Genomic DNA, 18,319 nt, shown 5'->3' on the forward strand with positions numbered 1-18,319 from the left:
ATATATGGAGGTTCAGCAAGCAGAACAGGGCATTCCTGAGCAGGGCTTCGTCCTGGGACAGCGCACACCAATCCCACATTACTGCACACACAGACCTCTTGGATTCAGCAGGACTCCCTGTGGTTATGAATTTTCTGCACAGGATTTCTGTGCACGGCCTTTCTGCCCAGCCATGAAATTTAATTTTGCTATTGTGCAGTTTAAATCACAGACACTTTGCCAGGAAGAGCCAATCCATGGATGTCACCTTCCACCCACTGGGCAGATTCCCACTCCCTGCCATTCTGCTGACACAGAGACATGACCTGCCTGTTTTCCACACTGTTTTCTTTATGTTCAGCTCAGGAGAGACTTCATCAGAATCCTAAAAGCACACTTCAATCACATTGGCAAATGACAGCACAATTGGATTTATTTTTAGGAAATGGGGGAAAGGCAGGAACCCCAGCCCATGGCTCCACAGCCATGTCACTGTAAACTTTCTCTTTACCCTTACCCATTCCAAGCACAGGGATAGTTCCAGTTTAACCAGTGGGAAAGCTGAGCCATTTCCCCAGAATCAGTCAAGTAATTTATAAGTTGCTGCCATAACTAAGCAGGGAGTGCTGGAGGTTGCTGAGCCACAGGTTTGAACTCACCTGAGCAGTGAGGGACAAAGCAGAGCTCACATTGCAAGCAGTGAGGCCAGTGCCCCATAACATTTCCATTTCCACTAATTTATTTTGTTTGATGGGAACTGTCTGTAAGAGCAGATATTGCTTATTGCAGTCTGCTTCACTGTTAAACATCCACTGCATTTGGAACATGCACTATTAACTCTTCTGGAGCACAGACAAAGCAGGCAAGGCTCAGAGCTTTGCTTCTCAGCTCCCCAGTTTACCCAGCCATGTCACACAGTGATCCAAAGTCAGCTTGAATGTAGGTTCAATAACAATTAAAAGATGCTTTTGAAATAAAATGGTTTGCAAGACTGATCTGAAGGGAGAAGTACCTGAACACAGAAGCACTGAGGATGCAACAAGGGAATTGGCAGAATTTGGTGAAGCCCATTCAGGGTTATGAATATAAGCACATCCTATAATGACCAAGGCCATACACACAAGACCCCTGTGGTGATTTTGGGAGGGGGAGAGACTGACAGACTGCTCAGGAAACAACCAGCCCCTGACTGTTTGCAGTTATGTGATAATTAGGGGGCACAGCTATTATGTGATGCAGGCAATGTACCTATGTACCCACAATTCCAGCAAAGAATGACAATCATTTCTCAAAAAACAGGATTAGATTTTCTACTCAAATGGGAAATTTAATCGCTGAGTGACACTCACTGCAATTAAACCTGTAAGGGTCGTGTGCTGACTGAGCTCACATTAACAGCAATGAGATTTCCATGGCAGTAGGATTTGCCTTGCAGTTTCTATGATTTGGGAGTAGAAATCAGCACTTTCCTCGATTTGGGCTGAGATGAGGACTCAGGTGCTTAACATGAGAAATTATTTTAAAGTTATTGGAACAAAGAAGGGTAATGAACCATGAATGTTTATTGTGAACTACCTTTCTCATTACATTTTATCTAATGAACAAATTTCTTTGCAATGTAAAAGCAAAGTTAATCCAACCCTTATATCATCCTCTACGAAAAGAGTATTCCAGCCACTAAGATTAGACTTCCAGATTAGTTTTATCTGTTAATATGACTCATAAACCAACTTTTTTTTTTTTTCCCTCTTGCATCAAACATGACATGGTCCTCTCCTGCGTAGGACTGTGCTGAGTTCAGGCTACTGATTTTGATTTAGCCTTCAGATCATATGCTCAGGAAGCAGAACTGTTAATTAGTGTAACACATATGTACTGGTGGCCACTGCAGGATGCAACTCCTACCCACATATCTGCCATCATAGCATCATCATTGGCAAGATTTCCCTGAATAAAACTAAACAGATTCTTGTTTTTTGGATGAATAGGCTCAGAATTATAGCTGCATTCTTATGAAGAAAGCACTTCAGGGACATGAAATACAATTGTATCTGGCAATAAGAGATGTAATTCCTTGACTATTTCAACTTTAGAAGCTCTAACTGTTGAAAGACAGACTACCCAAAAGATAAACATAATTACAGATCAATTCTTGCTCCTCTGCCAGTACGATGTGAGATTGGAAAGAAGAATCAGAGCCAACATCTCCAGCTAAAATGCAGAAAGAGCACCAGGACAAAGCTTGTGTGGGTGTGCACAGGTATCTGCAGTCCAGCACTATCAAGCTTTAGTTTTAATTGCCCACAAATCTTTGTACAAAAGCAGCTGTTTCACAGCCCTCTCCCAGCCCCCTGTGATCCTTTGGGGTGTGAAGGATGTGTCTGTGTGGGGCTGTGAGTGTGCTCATCCCTCTCTCTCCTTCAGAGCAAGCAGAAATTCCACTGCTGCATTGTCTTGTTTTCACATTGTGTTTCCATCCACTCTGCTTTAGAGAATAAATTATTCATGGAACACTGATAGGGACAATTTCTCTGTGAGGAGGATCAGCACAGGGCCACCCCCAAAGCCCCTCTCAGTGCTGGAAGCTCCATCTGCAGATGTGCCACACGGGTTCCTTTATAAAGCTCAGCTCAAGAGCCAGCAGCAGGGAAGGCAAAGCACTGTGCCCTCATCCTCTGCAGGTAGAGCCCTGGCACAGCTTGGGCCATGGCTTTGGGGTTTAATTCTGGATTTACACCATGACTGTCTTACCTCTAACCTAAGTTCACACACTGTTTAATTATGTTCAATTACAACGAAAATCCAATGTATTAAAAATGCAGCTACCTTCACTTTTCCTGTCAGCATGCAATTAAAAGTAACTCCCAATCCCTTTTCCCCCTTGCCATTTTGTTCTGAAGGAACTCAGGACAAATATGATTATGGGCTGAGATTTTTCCTAAATAACAATGAGGATTTTTCTGCAAATTACTACTGCTTTTGAAGGAGCTCTAATACTTTAAGCAGTGATAAGGTGGCAGCTGTACATGTTTAATTTCTGAGAGCCATGGCATAATGCACAAGCATTAATCCCTCCAGCTGTCCAGTAATTAAACATCATGTAAAGCCCAGAGGATATCATTGCTGTGCCACCTTAGCTTATTTATGAAGGACTTGCATTTGTTAAATCTAGCAATTCTTTTTTTCCTTCTTGGAAAGAATTGTAAATTCTTCCACCACCAAGTACACTGAAGCTACAGCTACCCTCTATAAAATGTCAGGAATTTCAGACCAGTCATGTTTCTTTTCATCACATACTAAAATAATGAATAATGATAGTGCATAAATATTTCTTTTACAGGAATTACTGTCATGCTATGGGTTTTAAAATTGGTGGGTTTCTCAGGGAGAATGCATGGCAAAATCTGATCCTTTGGCTTTGATGTCCCTCTGAGCTGACTGAGGGACAGCACATAATGAATGTTAATTCATTAACAGGCAGTGAACAGAACTAACTTTGACAAAAGCACACATTAATCAAACTGCAATGAAAGATAAAATCAGTGCTACATTATCACCAAGTTAGAGGGTCTCAGTAGGATCAGTGGAGATCTGGAATGGACTGGATCAGTGTGCTCAAATCCCAGCAGGGAGCACTGGAAGTGTGGCTCACGCAAAATACAGGTACCTTCTACTGCACAAAAGAGTGCTGGGACAACATGATGCTCTTTATAGTTACAGGACAATGATAAAGCAATTTAACTGTCAATAGAAAGGTCACTTCATGTGAGCACAGGTGCAGGAGCAGAGTGGGGGAAGGTGACTTTAAATCAGCTTTGCAGTTTCCCTCCTTCAGCTGGTTCATCACCAGGTGGATCTGCTGGAGGGATGAGGAGCTTTAGCCTGCTTTAAATCCTGCCTTCAGCCAGGGTTCTCAGCTGACCTGAGGGCTGTTAACCAGGGCACTGGCAAGAGCTGACTCTAAATGTTCTGGACTTGGCCCTTCCAAGAAAAGGACTCCTCACTTGGGAGGGGCTGCTGCTTTTTTAGAGAGTAACACAAGAGCCTGGAGCTGTGCCAGGAGAAGTGGAAAGTTCACCACCTGAGGATCCTGTAAATGATCTATTTACATGGGAAAGCCTGTGAGCTGCCATGGCAAGGACACAGTCTTCCAGCTGACACACCTGTGCTTGCTGTGAATTAAAAAAACCTTTATCCAGTCTGTTCACTTTTAATCTGGCACATCATCATATCATAAGGCTGAAAATCTAGAACTAATTCTGAGATACGTGGTCAGCAATGAAAAGCCTGAAGATCAGGGTCCAAAAGAAGATGCTCTGGGTGACAAGGTTGTCACTGCATGAGGCTCCTGCAGGAATTCCTGGCTCTCACCTCAGCCACCTGCACAAGGTTAGTGTATGTCCATTGCCTGTAAAAGCTCCCCATGATCACTGTCTCTGTGCTATAGTCAGCAGAATAACCCACGGATAAATAGCTTATTCTGCTATCAATATAATAATGAATTCATCATTTCCCTGCATCTGGCTGTTGGGAAAGGGGAAACTGGTGTTCTTCCAACTGCTCATCTGCAAGACACAATTTCCATATGGAGTGCAAGCAGTGGTTCAGGTGAGAAGCAGTGCCACAGCCAGAGGAGATGGGGTCAGAGCCTTGTTCTCTGTGAGCATCCCAGAGCCCTCTCAGAGGGCCCTGTGTGCTCTAAAGGGGTTCAGTGCTGTTTCAGCTGGTACAGGATGGCAGCTCCTATCTTCCAAAGCCTCTCTCAAGTGCTCTCTGCATTCCTGAGCAGCTGACAAAACACTGCTTACTGTCTCCCTCAGCAGAGATTTAACAAGTTCTGCAGTAGTTAGCCAAGTCCAGATGGACCCTGAGTTGTGTTGCTTTAATTACAGCCTCTCCTATTTAATTTCTCTTTCAGTCTCCCTAAACTCAGTCCTAAGCTTCTCCAATCCATTGTGCCAAAGGTTGGGTGCACTGGGAGCAGAAAACCTTCACCAGGGAAATAAGGAGGCTGCCAGCACCTCCAAGCCAGCAAATTCAAGGCTACTAACCCTGACCTGTGGCTACAACACACCTGGTATTGTGAAGACTCAAATTACTTCTGCTCCAAAAACTGAAAAAATAAGGTTTTTCTTTTTATATAGTCTTATTTTAAAAAGGTGAATATTTGCATTTTCAAAAATTGGTTGTGCACTGGAAGTCAGTAGTGTTCTTACAGCCTGTTGGGAGTCAATTATTTAAGCAGACAGGCACTTAAGTACCTATGTGCAAGGATTAATACCTGCAATTAACCCCTGGTGCAACTACAGCCTGTGCAGACACAAATCTGGATCCCTGATCACTGGTGCTTTATCCATTGCAGGTGAAAGAATTTCAGTTTCCATTGCTTCCTTGACAAGTTCTTCCACAGGGTGAAAATCACACCATTGTCTCCTTGTTCAGCTTCTCTACTTTTGTCCCCGGGTCTCTGAACAGGGCTCTGTCCCCCCAGTGTCTGCACTGGATACATTTCCCATGGACTCAAAAAGCAGTGATACCATTCTGAGGGGAAAAATTAGAAGGTTCAGAGCAGTAGCTGGGAAGGAAAGTGCTGGAGGAGGAAGAACCATAACACACCTACACTGCTCCTACAGTTTTGGATGATTGTACACCATAATCTTTACTGTCCTCTCCTGCAGGAGATCCTCCCTTAGCCTGGGCTGTGAACATTCTGACACAGGAACAGGTTCTTGCACAGCCTCAGCACAACCAAGCTCTGCTCCTGGATGCCAGCATAATCTTCTAACTGGTACAAACTACCAATGCAGAAATGCAGGCACAAATAAGGTTCATAAACTCCATACTAAATCCTCTTGAAGAATTATAAATCCAAGAGCCAGTTATTCCTATCAAAAAGCAAGAGTATACACAGTTAAAACATTTTTTGAAGTGTCACATGAGGTTGCAGTAGTAGCTTTATTAACATGGATTTAGAAAGAGCTTAGGGGGTTTTTCTTCTGGATGCCCTCACTCACAGCATCTTCAAGTCATCATCCACTTGTTTATTGGACATGCAGGCTCTCACCACAGAAATTATTCTGAGCACAAATAAATCCCCTTGCAAACATTCATCCAGCAAGATGTGTTATTTATAGACAGGCTGGCCAACCCTGTGAGGAGTGCAGCCTCTGTGACAGGGTGCTGTGCTCCAAGGGGCTGCTGGTGACAGGCAGTGCTGAAGCTTCTTATAAAATCAGAATAAAAACCTCAGTGCAGAGATTAAATTAACAAAACAAAGAGAAGAAGGAGTCTGAAGTGGTCAGGATACTGTGTGCTGCTGAGATAAGAGGAAACAGAGAAAGGAGGATTCTAACCAGAGAAGAAATGGGAATGTTAACAGAGTATCAGTGGATAGGCTTAGTGAGGTTTATCAGATTTGGATAAGGAGAGGATAGCTATCAATCCTCCACAAGCTCCCTGGTGAAACAGCTCACACAATTGTTCTCATCCACGAGGAAAAGACCTTCATTTGACAGGGAACCTCCCTGAAAGTGCTCCCACCACAGCCATTCAGCAGTGCCTCCTGCTTCCCTCTCAAAAGGGAGTTTTGACCTCTGAAAGATGCTGAGTTGGGATCTCAGGACTGAAAGGTTTTGATGTCTGCACCCCCCCAGGATGCTCCAGGTTTACCTGTCAATGCCTTTTCCCTGTCCTCATGCCCACCCTACAGCCAGACTCAGCAGAGATTTCCAGTGTGGGGACAATGCTCAGTCATTAAAAATTGGTTGAAAGCCAACTAATTCATTTCTCACCAGTTACCCAGCAAGCACCAAAATGTGGTAAGTTGTCCTTGGATTACATTTTTTTAAGGTTTTTAAGAACCTGCACATGCACTAAAACTGGAAGCTAACTATGAGGAAAGGTGCTGAAACATCCAGAACAGAAACACTCAGCTATTTCCAAATCCATCAATAGCATCATTATGCTGAAATTATGTGGCATTCAGAACATATTTACATGCATTTTGGGGGTTACCTAAGGCTTTGGAAAAAAAGTTCAAAGCAATTTCAAGTAGATTTTTATATAACTAAAGGACTCTGTGAGACCATTCCCACCGGTGTGAGCAGCAGCATTAAATCAGGGGAGGCAGCCACCAGTGAAAAATTGTTCTAAATTCACAAACTCATATCAGGAAAATAGCAGTTCGAATTATCTTCTGAATTTGTCTCTAAATCAAGCCTTTCATTGAAAGCAAAAAAATTGTACACGCTAAAGAGAAAACACTTAAGAGTTTCACATGGAAACCAATAAAAGGACAAAGAAAAAAAAGGATTGAGAACAAATACTTCTACAAAGAGAGCTAAATAGTGGAACAAGCTGCTCACAAAGTAAAAGTTTTGACAATATTTTGTTTGATAAAGCTGACTGCAAAGAAATAAATTTGTCCACAGCACTCCACTCAGAGCCACAAAATGTTAATGTAAAACACATTTCCTTATACAGCTTCAAAGGAAAGACATAATGTGGATTATGAACTGGGCAGGAATTAGAGCCCAAAATTCAGTTTTCGAAGGAAGAAACTTCAATTTGTGCTTGAATGTAACCATTCAACTCTTTCACCAGTAACCTGGAAATAAAAGTAACATATTCAACACTAGAAATATTGAGGGATGGGTGAATACACAGAACTTAGAAAGCTTCTTAAAAGCCTGGGATCATTTGCACACAAATAATTTAATAAAAACACTATTAGAAATCAGAAAGGTGATTTTACTTCTGCACAGACTGGGAAGACTGATACTCACTAAATTCTGGTGGTCTGTGTAAGAAGAAAGTTGGAAAACCAACTGGAATACCAAAGGGAGCCACAAGAATGAGTCAAGCATTCATTCCAAAAGGAATATTTGACACCAAGAAGCATAAAGAACCAATATATTTGGTCTACCAAAAAGGCAGCCTGAGAAATAGTTTGACCACACAGTGCAGGAGTTTTCACAGACTGAAAACACTGTTAAAGGGCTCTTTCATTCAGCACAGAAAGGCCTAATAAAAGGCAATGGCCATTTAGGGACTGAATTCAAAACAGTTATGGGTACAGAGTACATCATTCTCTCTCTGTCCAGTGAAACCAACAAGCCATCAATGTCCAGCCCTATCTGTTCTACCCCAGCAGAAGCCAGCCTGAGTCTGTCCCCACTCTGCACAGGACAGCAGGAACCTGCTGAGCTATCACAGAGAAAGATTTGAACCTTATTTAAGTCCTTTCCATATCACCTGGGTGTTAACCCTAATAATAATACTTAATTCTTCACAGAATTAATGCATTCTCCAGCCAGCTCCAACTGGAGAATCCTTCTTTCCTCCCTGGTTCTAGAAGTCACCACTCAGCACTGCAAAGCAGAGTGAGTTTGCTGGCAGGAAAAGCCATCCCTTTCCATGCCATTTGTAACAGTCACTCCAGGACTTTTATGTCCTACATGGAGATGTTGCATCTGTATGAACTCACCAGGAGTGCAACCAGCCTCATCAATTCCACTTTCACAGTCCTTCTGCCCATCACACCTCCAGGACAGCGGGATGCACTTGTTGCTTAAGTCTCCACAGCTAATTTTTTCAGGAGGACACACTTGTTTGGCTGGAAGAAAAAAACCAAAGAAATAAACAGATGTTAAACATATTTATAAACATTTCCAACATTGTTTATGCTGTTAAAGTTACTTTGAATGGCTGAATCCTGAGCCATACTGGAATGAAATCCCAAGTGAACCTGCTGCCTTCTCAACCAGGCTGCCCTGGGAACGAGGCCCCTCCTGCCCCTCTCAGCCAAAACAAACTGAGAGTTGTTCCCACAGAGCAACAGGGATTCCAGCTGGGAACTTGGGGCAGGGATGCTCAGGGCAGCACCAGGCTCTGCCTCCCTGCCCAACACACTGAGCTGGAGCTGCTCAGTCACTGCCCTGCACACAGCACAGCAGCTCTGCACAAACCCCTCCAGCCAAGCCAGAAAAAGCAATTCCCTCATTTTAGTACAATGGTGTATGGCTAGGTTTGGCAAGGCAATTTCTAAACATGATGATCTGGGCAGATTGTGGTCAGCAAAGCTGAGGAAAAAGCAGCAAGGACAAGCAGGAATTTGCAGGTATTTAACAAATTGAGCTGTAACTGCATAAATTGAGGCAATTGTGATGTCAGACATGGAGACACAGGAGGACCTGCAGAAGCAAAAACCCCAGTACAGGCAAGAAGACAACTATGAAAAAGAATCTGCCAGATTTATCTGGAACCAAGTAAGCTGTGAAGCTCATTCTCTCATAACTAGTTTGCATTGCTAAAATTCCTGTATTTTTTTCCTTCATACTACTGTAAAGAGCAACAGATCTACATTTATTGTGACAAGGCTGCTGAAATGCAAAATGTTCCACAATTTAAACAATTGTTTAGCATTCTGGAATCATCATCCAGTTTGGCAGGATTTGCTTATTAAACAGATTGATTTCTTTCATCAAAAAATTACGTATATTCAAATATTTCTTCCATTGGTATTAATGATAATAATGCTGTGTATGGCTGCAGGTCTACTGAGCAGGTGGGAACCTAGATTCTAAATTCAAACCTTCACATTACCCTGCCCTGGTAAAGGTATTTACACAAAGTCAATCAGCTTCCCAAGTGCTGAGAGGATGAAAATTATACCTCCCTTTGCATCTACACAAGGAGGCAGTGAAAGGGCATCCTACAGCCCCAAAGCATCAATCAGCCACTTGGAGAGCAGAGCCATTTAATCCCTGCATTTCTGCCTTAGCGCCTTCAAGTGTTAGAAGAAGCAGTTTTGAGAAGCTGTGGGCAACCAGTACATCAAGAAAAATTAGGTCCTGCCACAGACAGACAGTTAATAACAGATGTAATGGAGTTTTATAACCCTGAGGCATGACAGCATTTCTGTTGAAATTTGCTTGCTGCATACCTAAATAACATTTATCAATGTTGCATGGTTACAGGGGGGAGGAAAAAAGGATCCTTACTTAGGCTTTGGGATTATTTTTCCAGCAAATTAGTAATAAAAACCATTGGAAAGGCTCTCCAACAAGACCTCACCATGATCAGTGTATTTGCCAACTCAGGCCAGGTCCTGTGTCCCCTCTAAGCTGCAGGTTTTGTCCTGCCCAACTACACTGAGGTTTGGATTGCACTGGCATTCTGGGAAAACTGGGATAACAAAATGTCACAGAGACATTTGTTAATTGGGTTATTGGTCCACATCCCCCAAAAATTGTTCTAGTTCTTCTTGCTCTGGCAATGGTGATGGGAAGGAGAATTTGTTTTGATGCCAAGTAGGACCAGGTTTTCCATCCTCACTGTAAATCTCCACTGAGAACCAAGTGGGTCCAGACAGGTAAGAACATGTTCCACACACCTGATTTTGAAGAAGGTAAAATATAATCATAAAATGGTATCAGCACACAGTGGGATCATTAACCAGCAAAAAGGTTATTTACTGGTCACAGTTTAAATTATGGGAATTACTTTTGCTTGGCTGCTGTGGGCAGATGCTTAATAGTTTTGGGAAGCTGAAAGGTTTGGAAAGGTATGAGCAGAAGTATCCTATTTATGGAAAGCAACCTCTGTGTTAGTCATCTCCCTGACAGAATAATTACAGACATTTAAAATATGTAAATCAAAGCTTGAACTTTCAGGGATGCAACAATAGAAGGTGCTGTTGGTCACAGTTCATCAAATCTCTGTTCCAGTGGTTTCTGCACCCAAGCAATTGTTTCATGGAAGCCAATGACTTGTAAGCACTGACAGGGGATCTTGCACAACAGTCAAAGCAAACCTTTGGTGGAAACACACCTGCATTTCCAGCAAGTTGGGTGTTTTCCCCCTCTCCCCCCAGAGGCTGCAGATGCAAGTGGGGTCCATGTTGTTGTCCACACTATTAAAGAGGCTTTCAGCAACTGCAGCCCAGACTGAACATTTCTGTTTCTGTGCACGGCTTACACAAACCCAGGCCCCTTGGGCTGACGTGACCAAAATGTTTTACTCCCTCCTTCCCTCTTTGTGCAGGCAGAAAGGAAAGAGTTAGGATGTGTGTGATGGTGAGTGCTCTTACCCTGGATGCATTCTGGACCAACACAACTTATAGCAAGATCTGCCTTTTCAGAAAAGCACCATTAAACAACTTGGTTGAAATGTCAGACACATCAAGACCAATTTATCACAATGAACTGCAAATGCCAAGGATGGACAACAATGGTTTATTTATAAGGAGACAAGAGCAAAGAAGACAAGAAGGTTCCATTTACTCACTACCGCCAATGGCACATTCTTCTTTCTCTTTACAGGAGGCTACAAAGTCTTTCAGAGCCCCACAGAGCCTAACTGGCGCCCCACTGTTTGCTTCCTCTTGTGCCACTGCTGTGCTTTTCAGGCTCCGGACATCATGTATATTCAAGAAAGCCCAAGAAAACAAAATTGATTTACTTTCAGAAGACCATTTGTCAGGTTCTCACCAAACAGGTACTCTAAGAGCATACACAAAATGCAATTAAGCAGCTTCTGCTGGTGGGAAACCCACAAGACTTTTCATCAGCAGACTGAAAAGAATGCCCTTTGTGGAAATACATCATCTTACAGGTCTGAACAGCATCTCTATCTCTGCTGAAATAACTCCCCATCCTCTCCAGACTGCCCCTTGCGGTTTTCCCACGTTCTTCAGAAGCTTCTACCCAAGACATTTTTTTCTACAACAGAGAAAACTCAATACTAAAATAGTTTAACTATTTTCTGTCATGCCAATGAACCATTCCCACGAGTATTTCCACTACTTTTATTACGGAATTAAAAATTCTTACCTCCCTCTTTCCCCCAGCAATGGTTTAGTTGTCAGCTTTTTTTTTTTAAAGGAATGTTTTTTAACAGGGACCTCCCCTCCTCAAACACTGTCCTTAAATCTTCTTTTGTCACAAGTGGCAGAACTGCCTCAGAGATGTACCAAGAACAAAATAAGTGTTCATACCTGCCCAAGCACAGGACTAGAATCCGGTTTGTTTCCAGAGAAAACAAGCCAAACTGGTAAATGAGCAACTGTTCTGCAGAGAGGAGGGGAGCTGACAGGCAGAGATTGCTTAGGGAAATTCAGAACTCAGAGTTCTCAATCACTGACGATTTGTGACTCAGAAAAAATCTCAGTCACATATATTGTGACTGTCTCAGTTTGCATATATTGTTCTTTATATATATATATATATTTGTGTGTGTGTGTGTATATGAATTTATATCCCTATCTACACTTACTACTGACTTAAAACCCAAAGTTTCCCATTGAAGTATTTACGGTGCATAAGAAACACAGTTAAAATCCATCTTCTGACTTAAAATATTGTCACAGCTGAAGCTGTATCTGACTGGTACTTTCCTGCTCTTGGCCCTTCTCCCAGCTGTGGGTGGCTGTGAGGAACCTCTGCCCCATTGACCACAGCTCACTCTGCAGCTCAGGACAGGTCACTGTTGTTTACTTTACTTTACTTTAATGTGTCTCAACCCTTCAAGATTCATCAGATTCTGGGTGTGATTTTCTAAGGTGTGTTATATCACATTTGATATACCTGATCTCCCTGATGCCCTCCTTGTGACACGCTGTGATCAGCAGTGTTTGTGTGGGGACAGCAACATCCATGGTGGGTGATTCCCACGTCCTGGGAGTTTCTCTGGCCCTGGTGCACAGAGCCCTGTGAGCACACAGGGATGCCCCAGCCCTCAGCCTTTGCTGGGTGCCTGAGTTTGGATCTGGGCATCAGCAATACACAGAGACAGAACACACTGGGGAATGCTGACCAAAGAATTGCTCCCACCAAGGTCAGGAGCTGCACTGAACCTTCTGTCATGCAAAGCAGCAAAGTACAAGCATCAGCCTGCTGGGACAGCAAGGCTCACATGAACTTGTGACTTCTGCAAAAGCCAATCCAGCAGCAGTACTTGGGCTGCTCACCATATCTGTATTACACACGCACTTGAGATCTCCGAGAAAATACAGGCAACTCTGCAATTTCAGCTGAAAGCAGCCCAGGCCAAAACAAATGTCATGATTAGTGGCTTAAGTGAATTAAGATTACAGCAGTGAGAGTTGGAATGAGACCAACCCTCCAGCAATGACGCCTCTGTTGACAGAAGCAGCCCCATCCATCTGCTCCCACAGGAAACTCAGTTCTGGTCAAACTGGGGCAGGCTGACAGCACCAGTTCCCAGGGCTGGGAGCTTCCTGATGCTGCCTGACTACATTTGTGAGTGGGTAAGTACAGGCTGATGTGCCATAGCCTTTGTGGCAGCATGCAAAGGCACAGGAAAGTGAAAAATCTGTTTGTCCTGCACAAAAAGATAATTAACTTACGGGCACTGCCTTTCAACTTTCAACATAAATTACGCAGCTCAAAAGACAGATTAGGAAAGGTGACTAAGAACTATGCTGTAAAATGTCAGGAACAGTATTAACAATTGATACATCTGATAAATAGATTCAGTGGTGTGATTTGTTTGATGATGACTTATGTTCAGAAGTTCCCAGGGGAACAGCAGAGGATTTGCACAGATTTCCCTCTATTGCACTGCACAGTATAGCTCTTATTAATTCCATTCTTGTGTGCTTATAAGAAGGGCTCCTCCTTGTATTAGAAGTCTGTGATGAGTCTCCAACTCCTCTACCTTGAAACTGGAGGGAGAAAATAAGCTTAGCACACAAAGGGTTCAGCCTGTCTAAAAGAGATAGGTAGCAGGTACCTCACTTTGTGCAGATTAGCACATTGGTGATTACCACCTCTGACATCAGAGTGAAATAATCAGGAATTCAAAATCCCAGGACTAATTCTAATTACTGAAATAGAGATTCACTGTCACAATAGCAGTGAGGTAACTTTTATAGGAGAAGTGTGTTCAAAAAGCACAGACACTACAAACAACCTCAAGTAAGAAAATGATTCTCTGGTATCATGCCAATAGTTGTAACAGGTGATATAAACTGTATTTGAGCACAGTACAAGGACATAAGAGATCTCTGTAGCAGCGTGCAGACAAATGGCACCAGGCTTTAGCTAAACTCCATGTCTCACAGTGTGAGCCACCTGCACGGCTCAGGAAGAGCCCAGGTTCAGAGCTATCCTGACACCCTTGGAATCCTGAATTCTGTCCCAGCCCAGGACAGGCAGGTGCACAGAAAGGACTGCTGCTCTTGGGCTCCCAGTGCACCACCTTATCTTCGATTCCTGATTGCTATGTCTTACTCATCCACTTCAAACATCAAATCTAACATCAAACTTGGCTACAAAAAGCATTTCCTTCCCTCAGTCTGACTGGCAGGACTTCAGCTGATTTTGTATTCCTGTAAACACAGCAAATGCTCTTTTGTTGCAGTCATCTGAGCACATCTCACCTAATTCATCTCAGAGCTTCTCCACATACTGTTCTGATGGCACTTCTGTTCTCTACTTGATATGCCCAACAGGCCCTGCTGCTGAGAAATGAAGTCTTAAATTCAAGTCATTTGGCTTGTTCTGGGTAAATCCAAGTCTAAGTCAATGGCCCATGGCAAATAGGAGGTCAAACTGGGTGACTACATGATCCTCCTTGGTCTCAACCTGCAGGAAAATTGTGATACTTTCAGTAGGAATCAGAAAGCTTTTTAATTGCCTTTAAACTGTTCCTCATAGTCATACTTCTGAAATTTCAGAATTTACAAAGTTCAGATGTTTAACAGCAGTGAGGATATAGGCTGCTGATCCTCATTAAAGTCCATTTTTTAACTATCTAGTGCTTGTAAAACAACAGTGGTTTTTAACTGGTGTCTGTAGAATACACTGTGACATTCCCCCACTGTCAAGTCTGGTTGTGCACAGAGAATCCAGTTTCTAAGAGACCATGACAGGTTATTAGGCATGAGAGAGATGCACATGATACAGTGAGGGCTTTCTGCCCCTGAACAAGCTGCATTTCCTTACCTGCCACTGCACACAGGAGAGTTCATTGCAGAAGTTCATTCCCTAAAGCAGCTTTTATGCCCAAGCACCTTGAGACAAAAGCTGTCTTTGCAGGGGAAGTGGAACAGTTGCACAGATACTGTCCCAATCCCTCAAGGCCAGTCCTTGGCCCTGCTCTCCACCCAGCCCTCTCTGCATGATCAGCAGGGCCCTGCTGGCTCTGATGTCAATGCCTCGAGCACGGCTTTGCTCAGGGATGCACAAACCCTTTAATAAACCTGAATGAGACACAGGATAACCCTGGCACTCCAACTCCATTCCCTGCTACCGCTTTCCACAGGTTCTGGACAACACAACACACACAAGAGCCATGGACCACAGCTGTGTGTGACCTGCTGCAGGGCTGAGCTCCACTCCACGGGGCAAGGCAGAAATGTGAGCAGCAGAACGAGGCTGGTGCAGTCCAGCTCCAGCTGAGCAAAGCATGATTGCAATTATTGCACAGTGTGCAGCCATGGGAGAGCCCAGGAGCCACGTGCCACCTCTGAATGCCAGTTTCTCATCTCTCCTGACACCACAGCCATATGGTCACGAGAAACATTCACTCAGATTAATCCAGAGAAGAAATGAATACAGCCCTGTAGTGACAGCCCTGCTTAATGACAGTGAAGCACAGCCCGCATTGTTTAGAGGAACAAAAAGGGGATTTTGATAAACTCAAATCAGAGACCATCTGCCAACTTTCCCCTCTATTTCTACCATCTTTGGCCCTTTGCATGTCTTCTTGATGGAAGAGGAAAATCCATAATTTACCCTGGACTTGAAATGGAGAGCTGTTTAAAACCATAACATGGTCCCTCCTTGTGAAACCACCAGACCCTCTTGCCTTTCTCTCTGCTGCTCCTCTAAACCAGAGCAGAACTTGCCTTCTAGAGGAGTTGTGTCTCTAAGACATTATTCTGGCTACTGAAAACCTGAGTTTCTACATCAGATTTCTTCAGGTAACTTTGTACTAATTAAAATTGTATTTTCTCTTCACTGGTGGTTTTCTCTCATCTCAAGGATCAGTTGGTCATGCCCTTAGCTTGGCACAGAGGCAAGAAGATACTAATAAAAACCTCAGGGAAAATTCCAGACATCATAGTAAGAAACCAGAACAGCTGAAGAAGAACCTGCTCCTGGCAGGAGTAAAGCAGCAATGTGCACTGCTGATCTCAAACAGTTCCATAATAAACTGACAGTTGACTTTGGTAGTTAGCAAACATCCAGGCCTGCCAGCAAAACCCAGGACTCAACATTTTCTTTAGAGATAGTTTTCTAATAGAAAAGCTATTAAATATTCCCTTTTGTGAGAGGCATTTTTCATGCTCAATCAAAAGTAAAGCTTAAAAAAAATTCAACAATGACATGACTTTAAGAAGGTCAGAAAAAAAAAAATACTCTGCCTTTTTTTACCCTCAACATAACATCGTCTTTAAACTCTATTGTTTCTAGAGCTGGTTTGAAAGAGAGTGATGAACAACATTGTCCTGTCAAACCTCCCATCCCACCACTGTCTACATCAATAATTACCCTGTCAATCTATGTACACACTGCCAGTTGCAATGCAGTTCAGCCTTCCCTTCTGTAGTAACAGTGTTGGGGGAGGTCAGAGGAGAAAAGAAAAAAGGAAAAAAAAGAAAAAAAAAAAGTATTTTGCCCTTCCCATAGCCCAGAAATCAAATGAAACTCCAATCTTTGACATGGTTGAGAGCTGAGCTCTGTTTCTCAACACAGCTCCTCTACCTCTGCTTTTTTCCAGGGATGCCTACTGCGAAAAACTAAATCTGGCTACAAACACCCTTTAAAACTCTATAATGATCCACTGTGCTCCCCCTTGATGAGTGATGCGTCATGCTTTGTAGGCAGTTGTGACTGAGGCAGGCCTTAGGGGAATACAAGAGCAGGGGTAAGAGCTGAGCCAGCCCAGAGGGGCAGCCAGGGAGCTGGGGATGAGCAGAGCTCCACCCCAGCCACGCCTGGGAAGGGAGGGCAGGGCCCGGGCAGGACTGAGAGCGGGAGGGGACAGGGCACAAACTGGGAGGAATGGAAGGCAGCTCATTAACCCCAGAAATGCAGCTCCTGAAAGGAAAACTCGTTCCCTGCCCGAGAGCAGGGATTCCAGAGCCTTGTGGGCAAACAGATTTGTGAGCACTGAAACTTTCTCACGCAGCCACTGAGGTGACAAATGGATGTGCTGAGCTGAGGTGACAAATGGATGTGCTGAGCTGCTGAACAGAGCCCTTGGGAGTGATGTGCCAGAGGTGGGGAACAGCCTCAGCCTTCCCCCAGCTGGGACTCATTACAAGTCTTTTGTCACCTGTTCAGGTGTCAGCCTAATTCCCACTAGCCAATTCCCACAACCTGGGCATCCCACGGGCACACACCAGAGCCCACCCCTGACACAAAGCCCAAAGCCCATCCCTCCTGGTCTGGGTTGGCAGAGACCGTGGAAAGAGCTGATCTCCACAGAAACACAGGTAATAACCACAATCTCCTGATCTGCCCTGATCCAATAATGCTTCCTGCTTTATTCCTAGCCTTTGGGTCTAAATACATTGCAGCTTTAACAACATCAACTTTCTTCACTAAAGATTCAGTGATAAAATACTCCAGATTGCAGCACACAATAAATCAATCATCCCTCCCTGTATGGGTTTGTAACTCAGCACTTTGAAAGCATCTTGGAACAATTTCTGCACACATACTTTTAGATAAGGGATAAATTTACTTTTTATTGAATCAAATGTTATTGACTGCCTTTGGTTTATAGATAAAAGTGACAGAGTTTTCTAGGTTCTCTTCAAATTGTTGGCACTGTGACCCTGAACTGTTTAAAAAATTAGTTTCTAAAAATAATTAATTCTCTCCACTGGCAGTATCTCACTCCATTCCCTCCACTTAGGCAGTATCTTAGCCCAAGCCTACCAGACATTATCACCTTGGTCACTTGTCAAATTCTTATACAAGCAGCTAAGCACAGCACCAGGACAGATTTATCTATTTTTCTTTCTATATATTAATTTCTAGAAAGCCCCAAAATATGCATCCCAGCATCCCAGAGTGCTCAATTTCTATTACAGCAAATCCAGAAACAAATTCCAGATGGCAGCTTATTTCATACATATTCTGGTATATTTGGACACTTGACTTCTCCTTTCTTTGAGAGCAAATTAATGCTCAACTCAAAATTAGGCTTTAAAGCACAGTTAAAAAAAAATTCACCTGGCTATACCACTCAATTAGCAAAAATCAATTACCAGATGCCAGTCTGAATTTAAAGACAGAAAAATTATTGTATTTTGTAAGTGCTGCAAATAATGACAAAAATCCCTTAAATTGGAGAAATGTCTCTG

General features: G+C 43.2%; 1 protein-coding gene across 1 annotated transcript in view; it reads right to left on the reverse strand.

The window, feature by feature from the left end:
- LRP8 (LDL receptor related protein 8) overlaps positions 1-18,319 on the reverse strand; it is a 169,794-nt gene that overhangs the window by 29,632 nt on the left and 121,843 nt on the right. Inside the window, exon 4 of the mRNA XM_058808279.1 lies at positions 8,465-8,593. Within this exon, the coding sequence (XP_058664262.1) occupies positions 8,465-8,593 (129 nt within the window). The remainder of the gene's footprint in view (positions 1-8,464; positions 8,594-18,319) is intronic.

The sequence above is a fragment of the Ammospiza caudacuta genome, chromosome 7 (genome assembly GCF_027887145.1).
Source record: "Ammospiza caudacuta isolate bAmmCau1 chromosome 7, bAmmCau1.pri, whole genome shotgun sequence".
NCBI lineage: Eukaryota > Metazoa > Chordata > Aves > Passeriformes > Passerellidae > Ammospiza > Ammospiza caudacuta.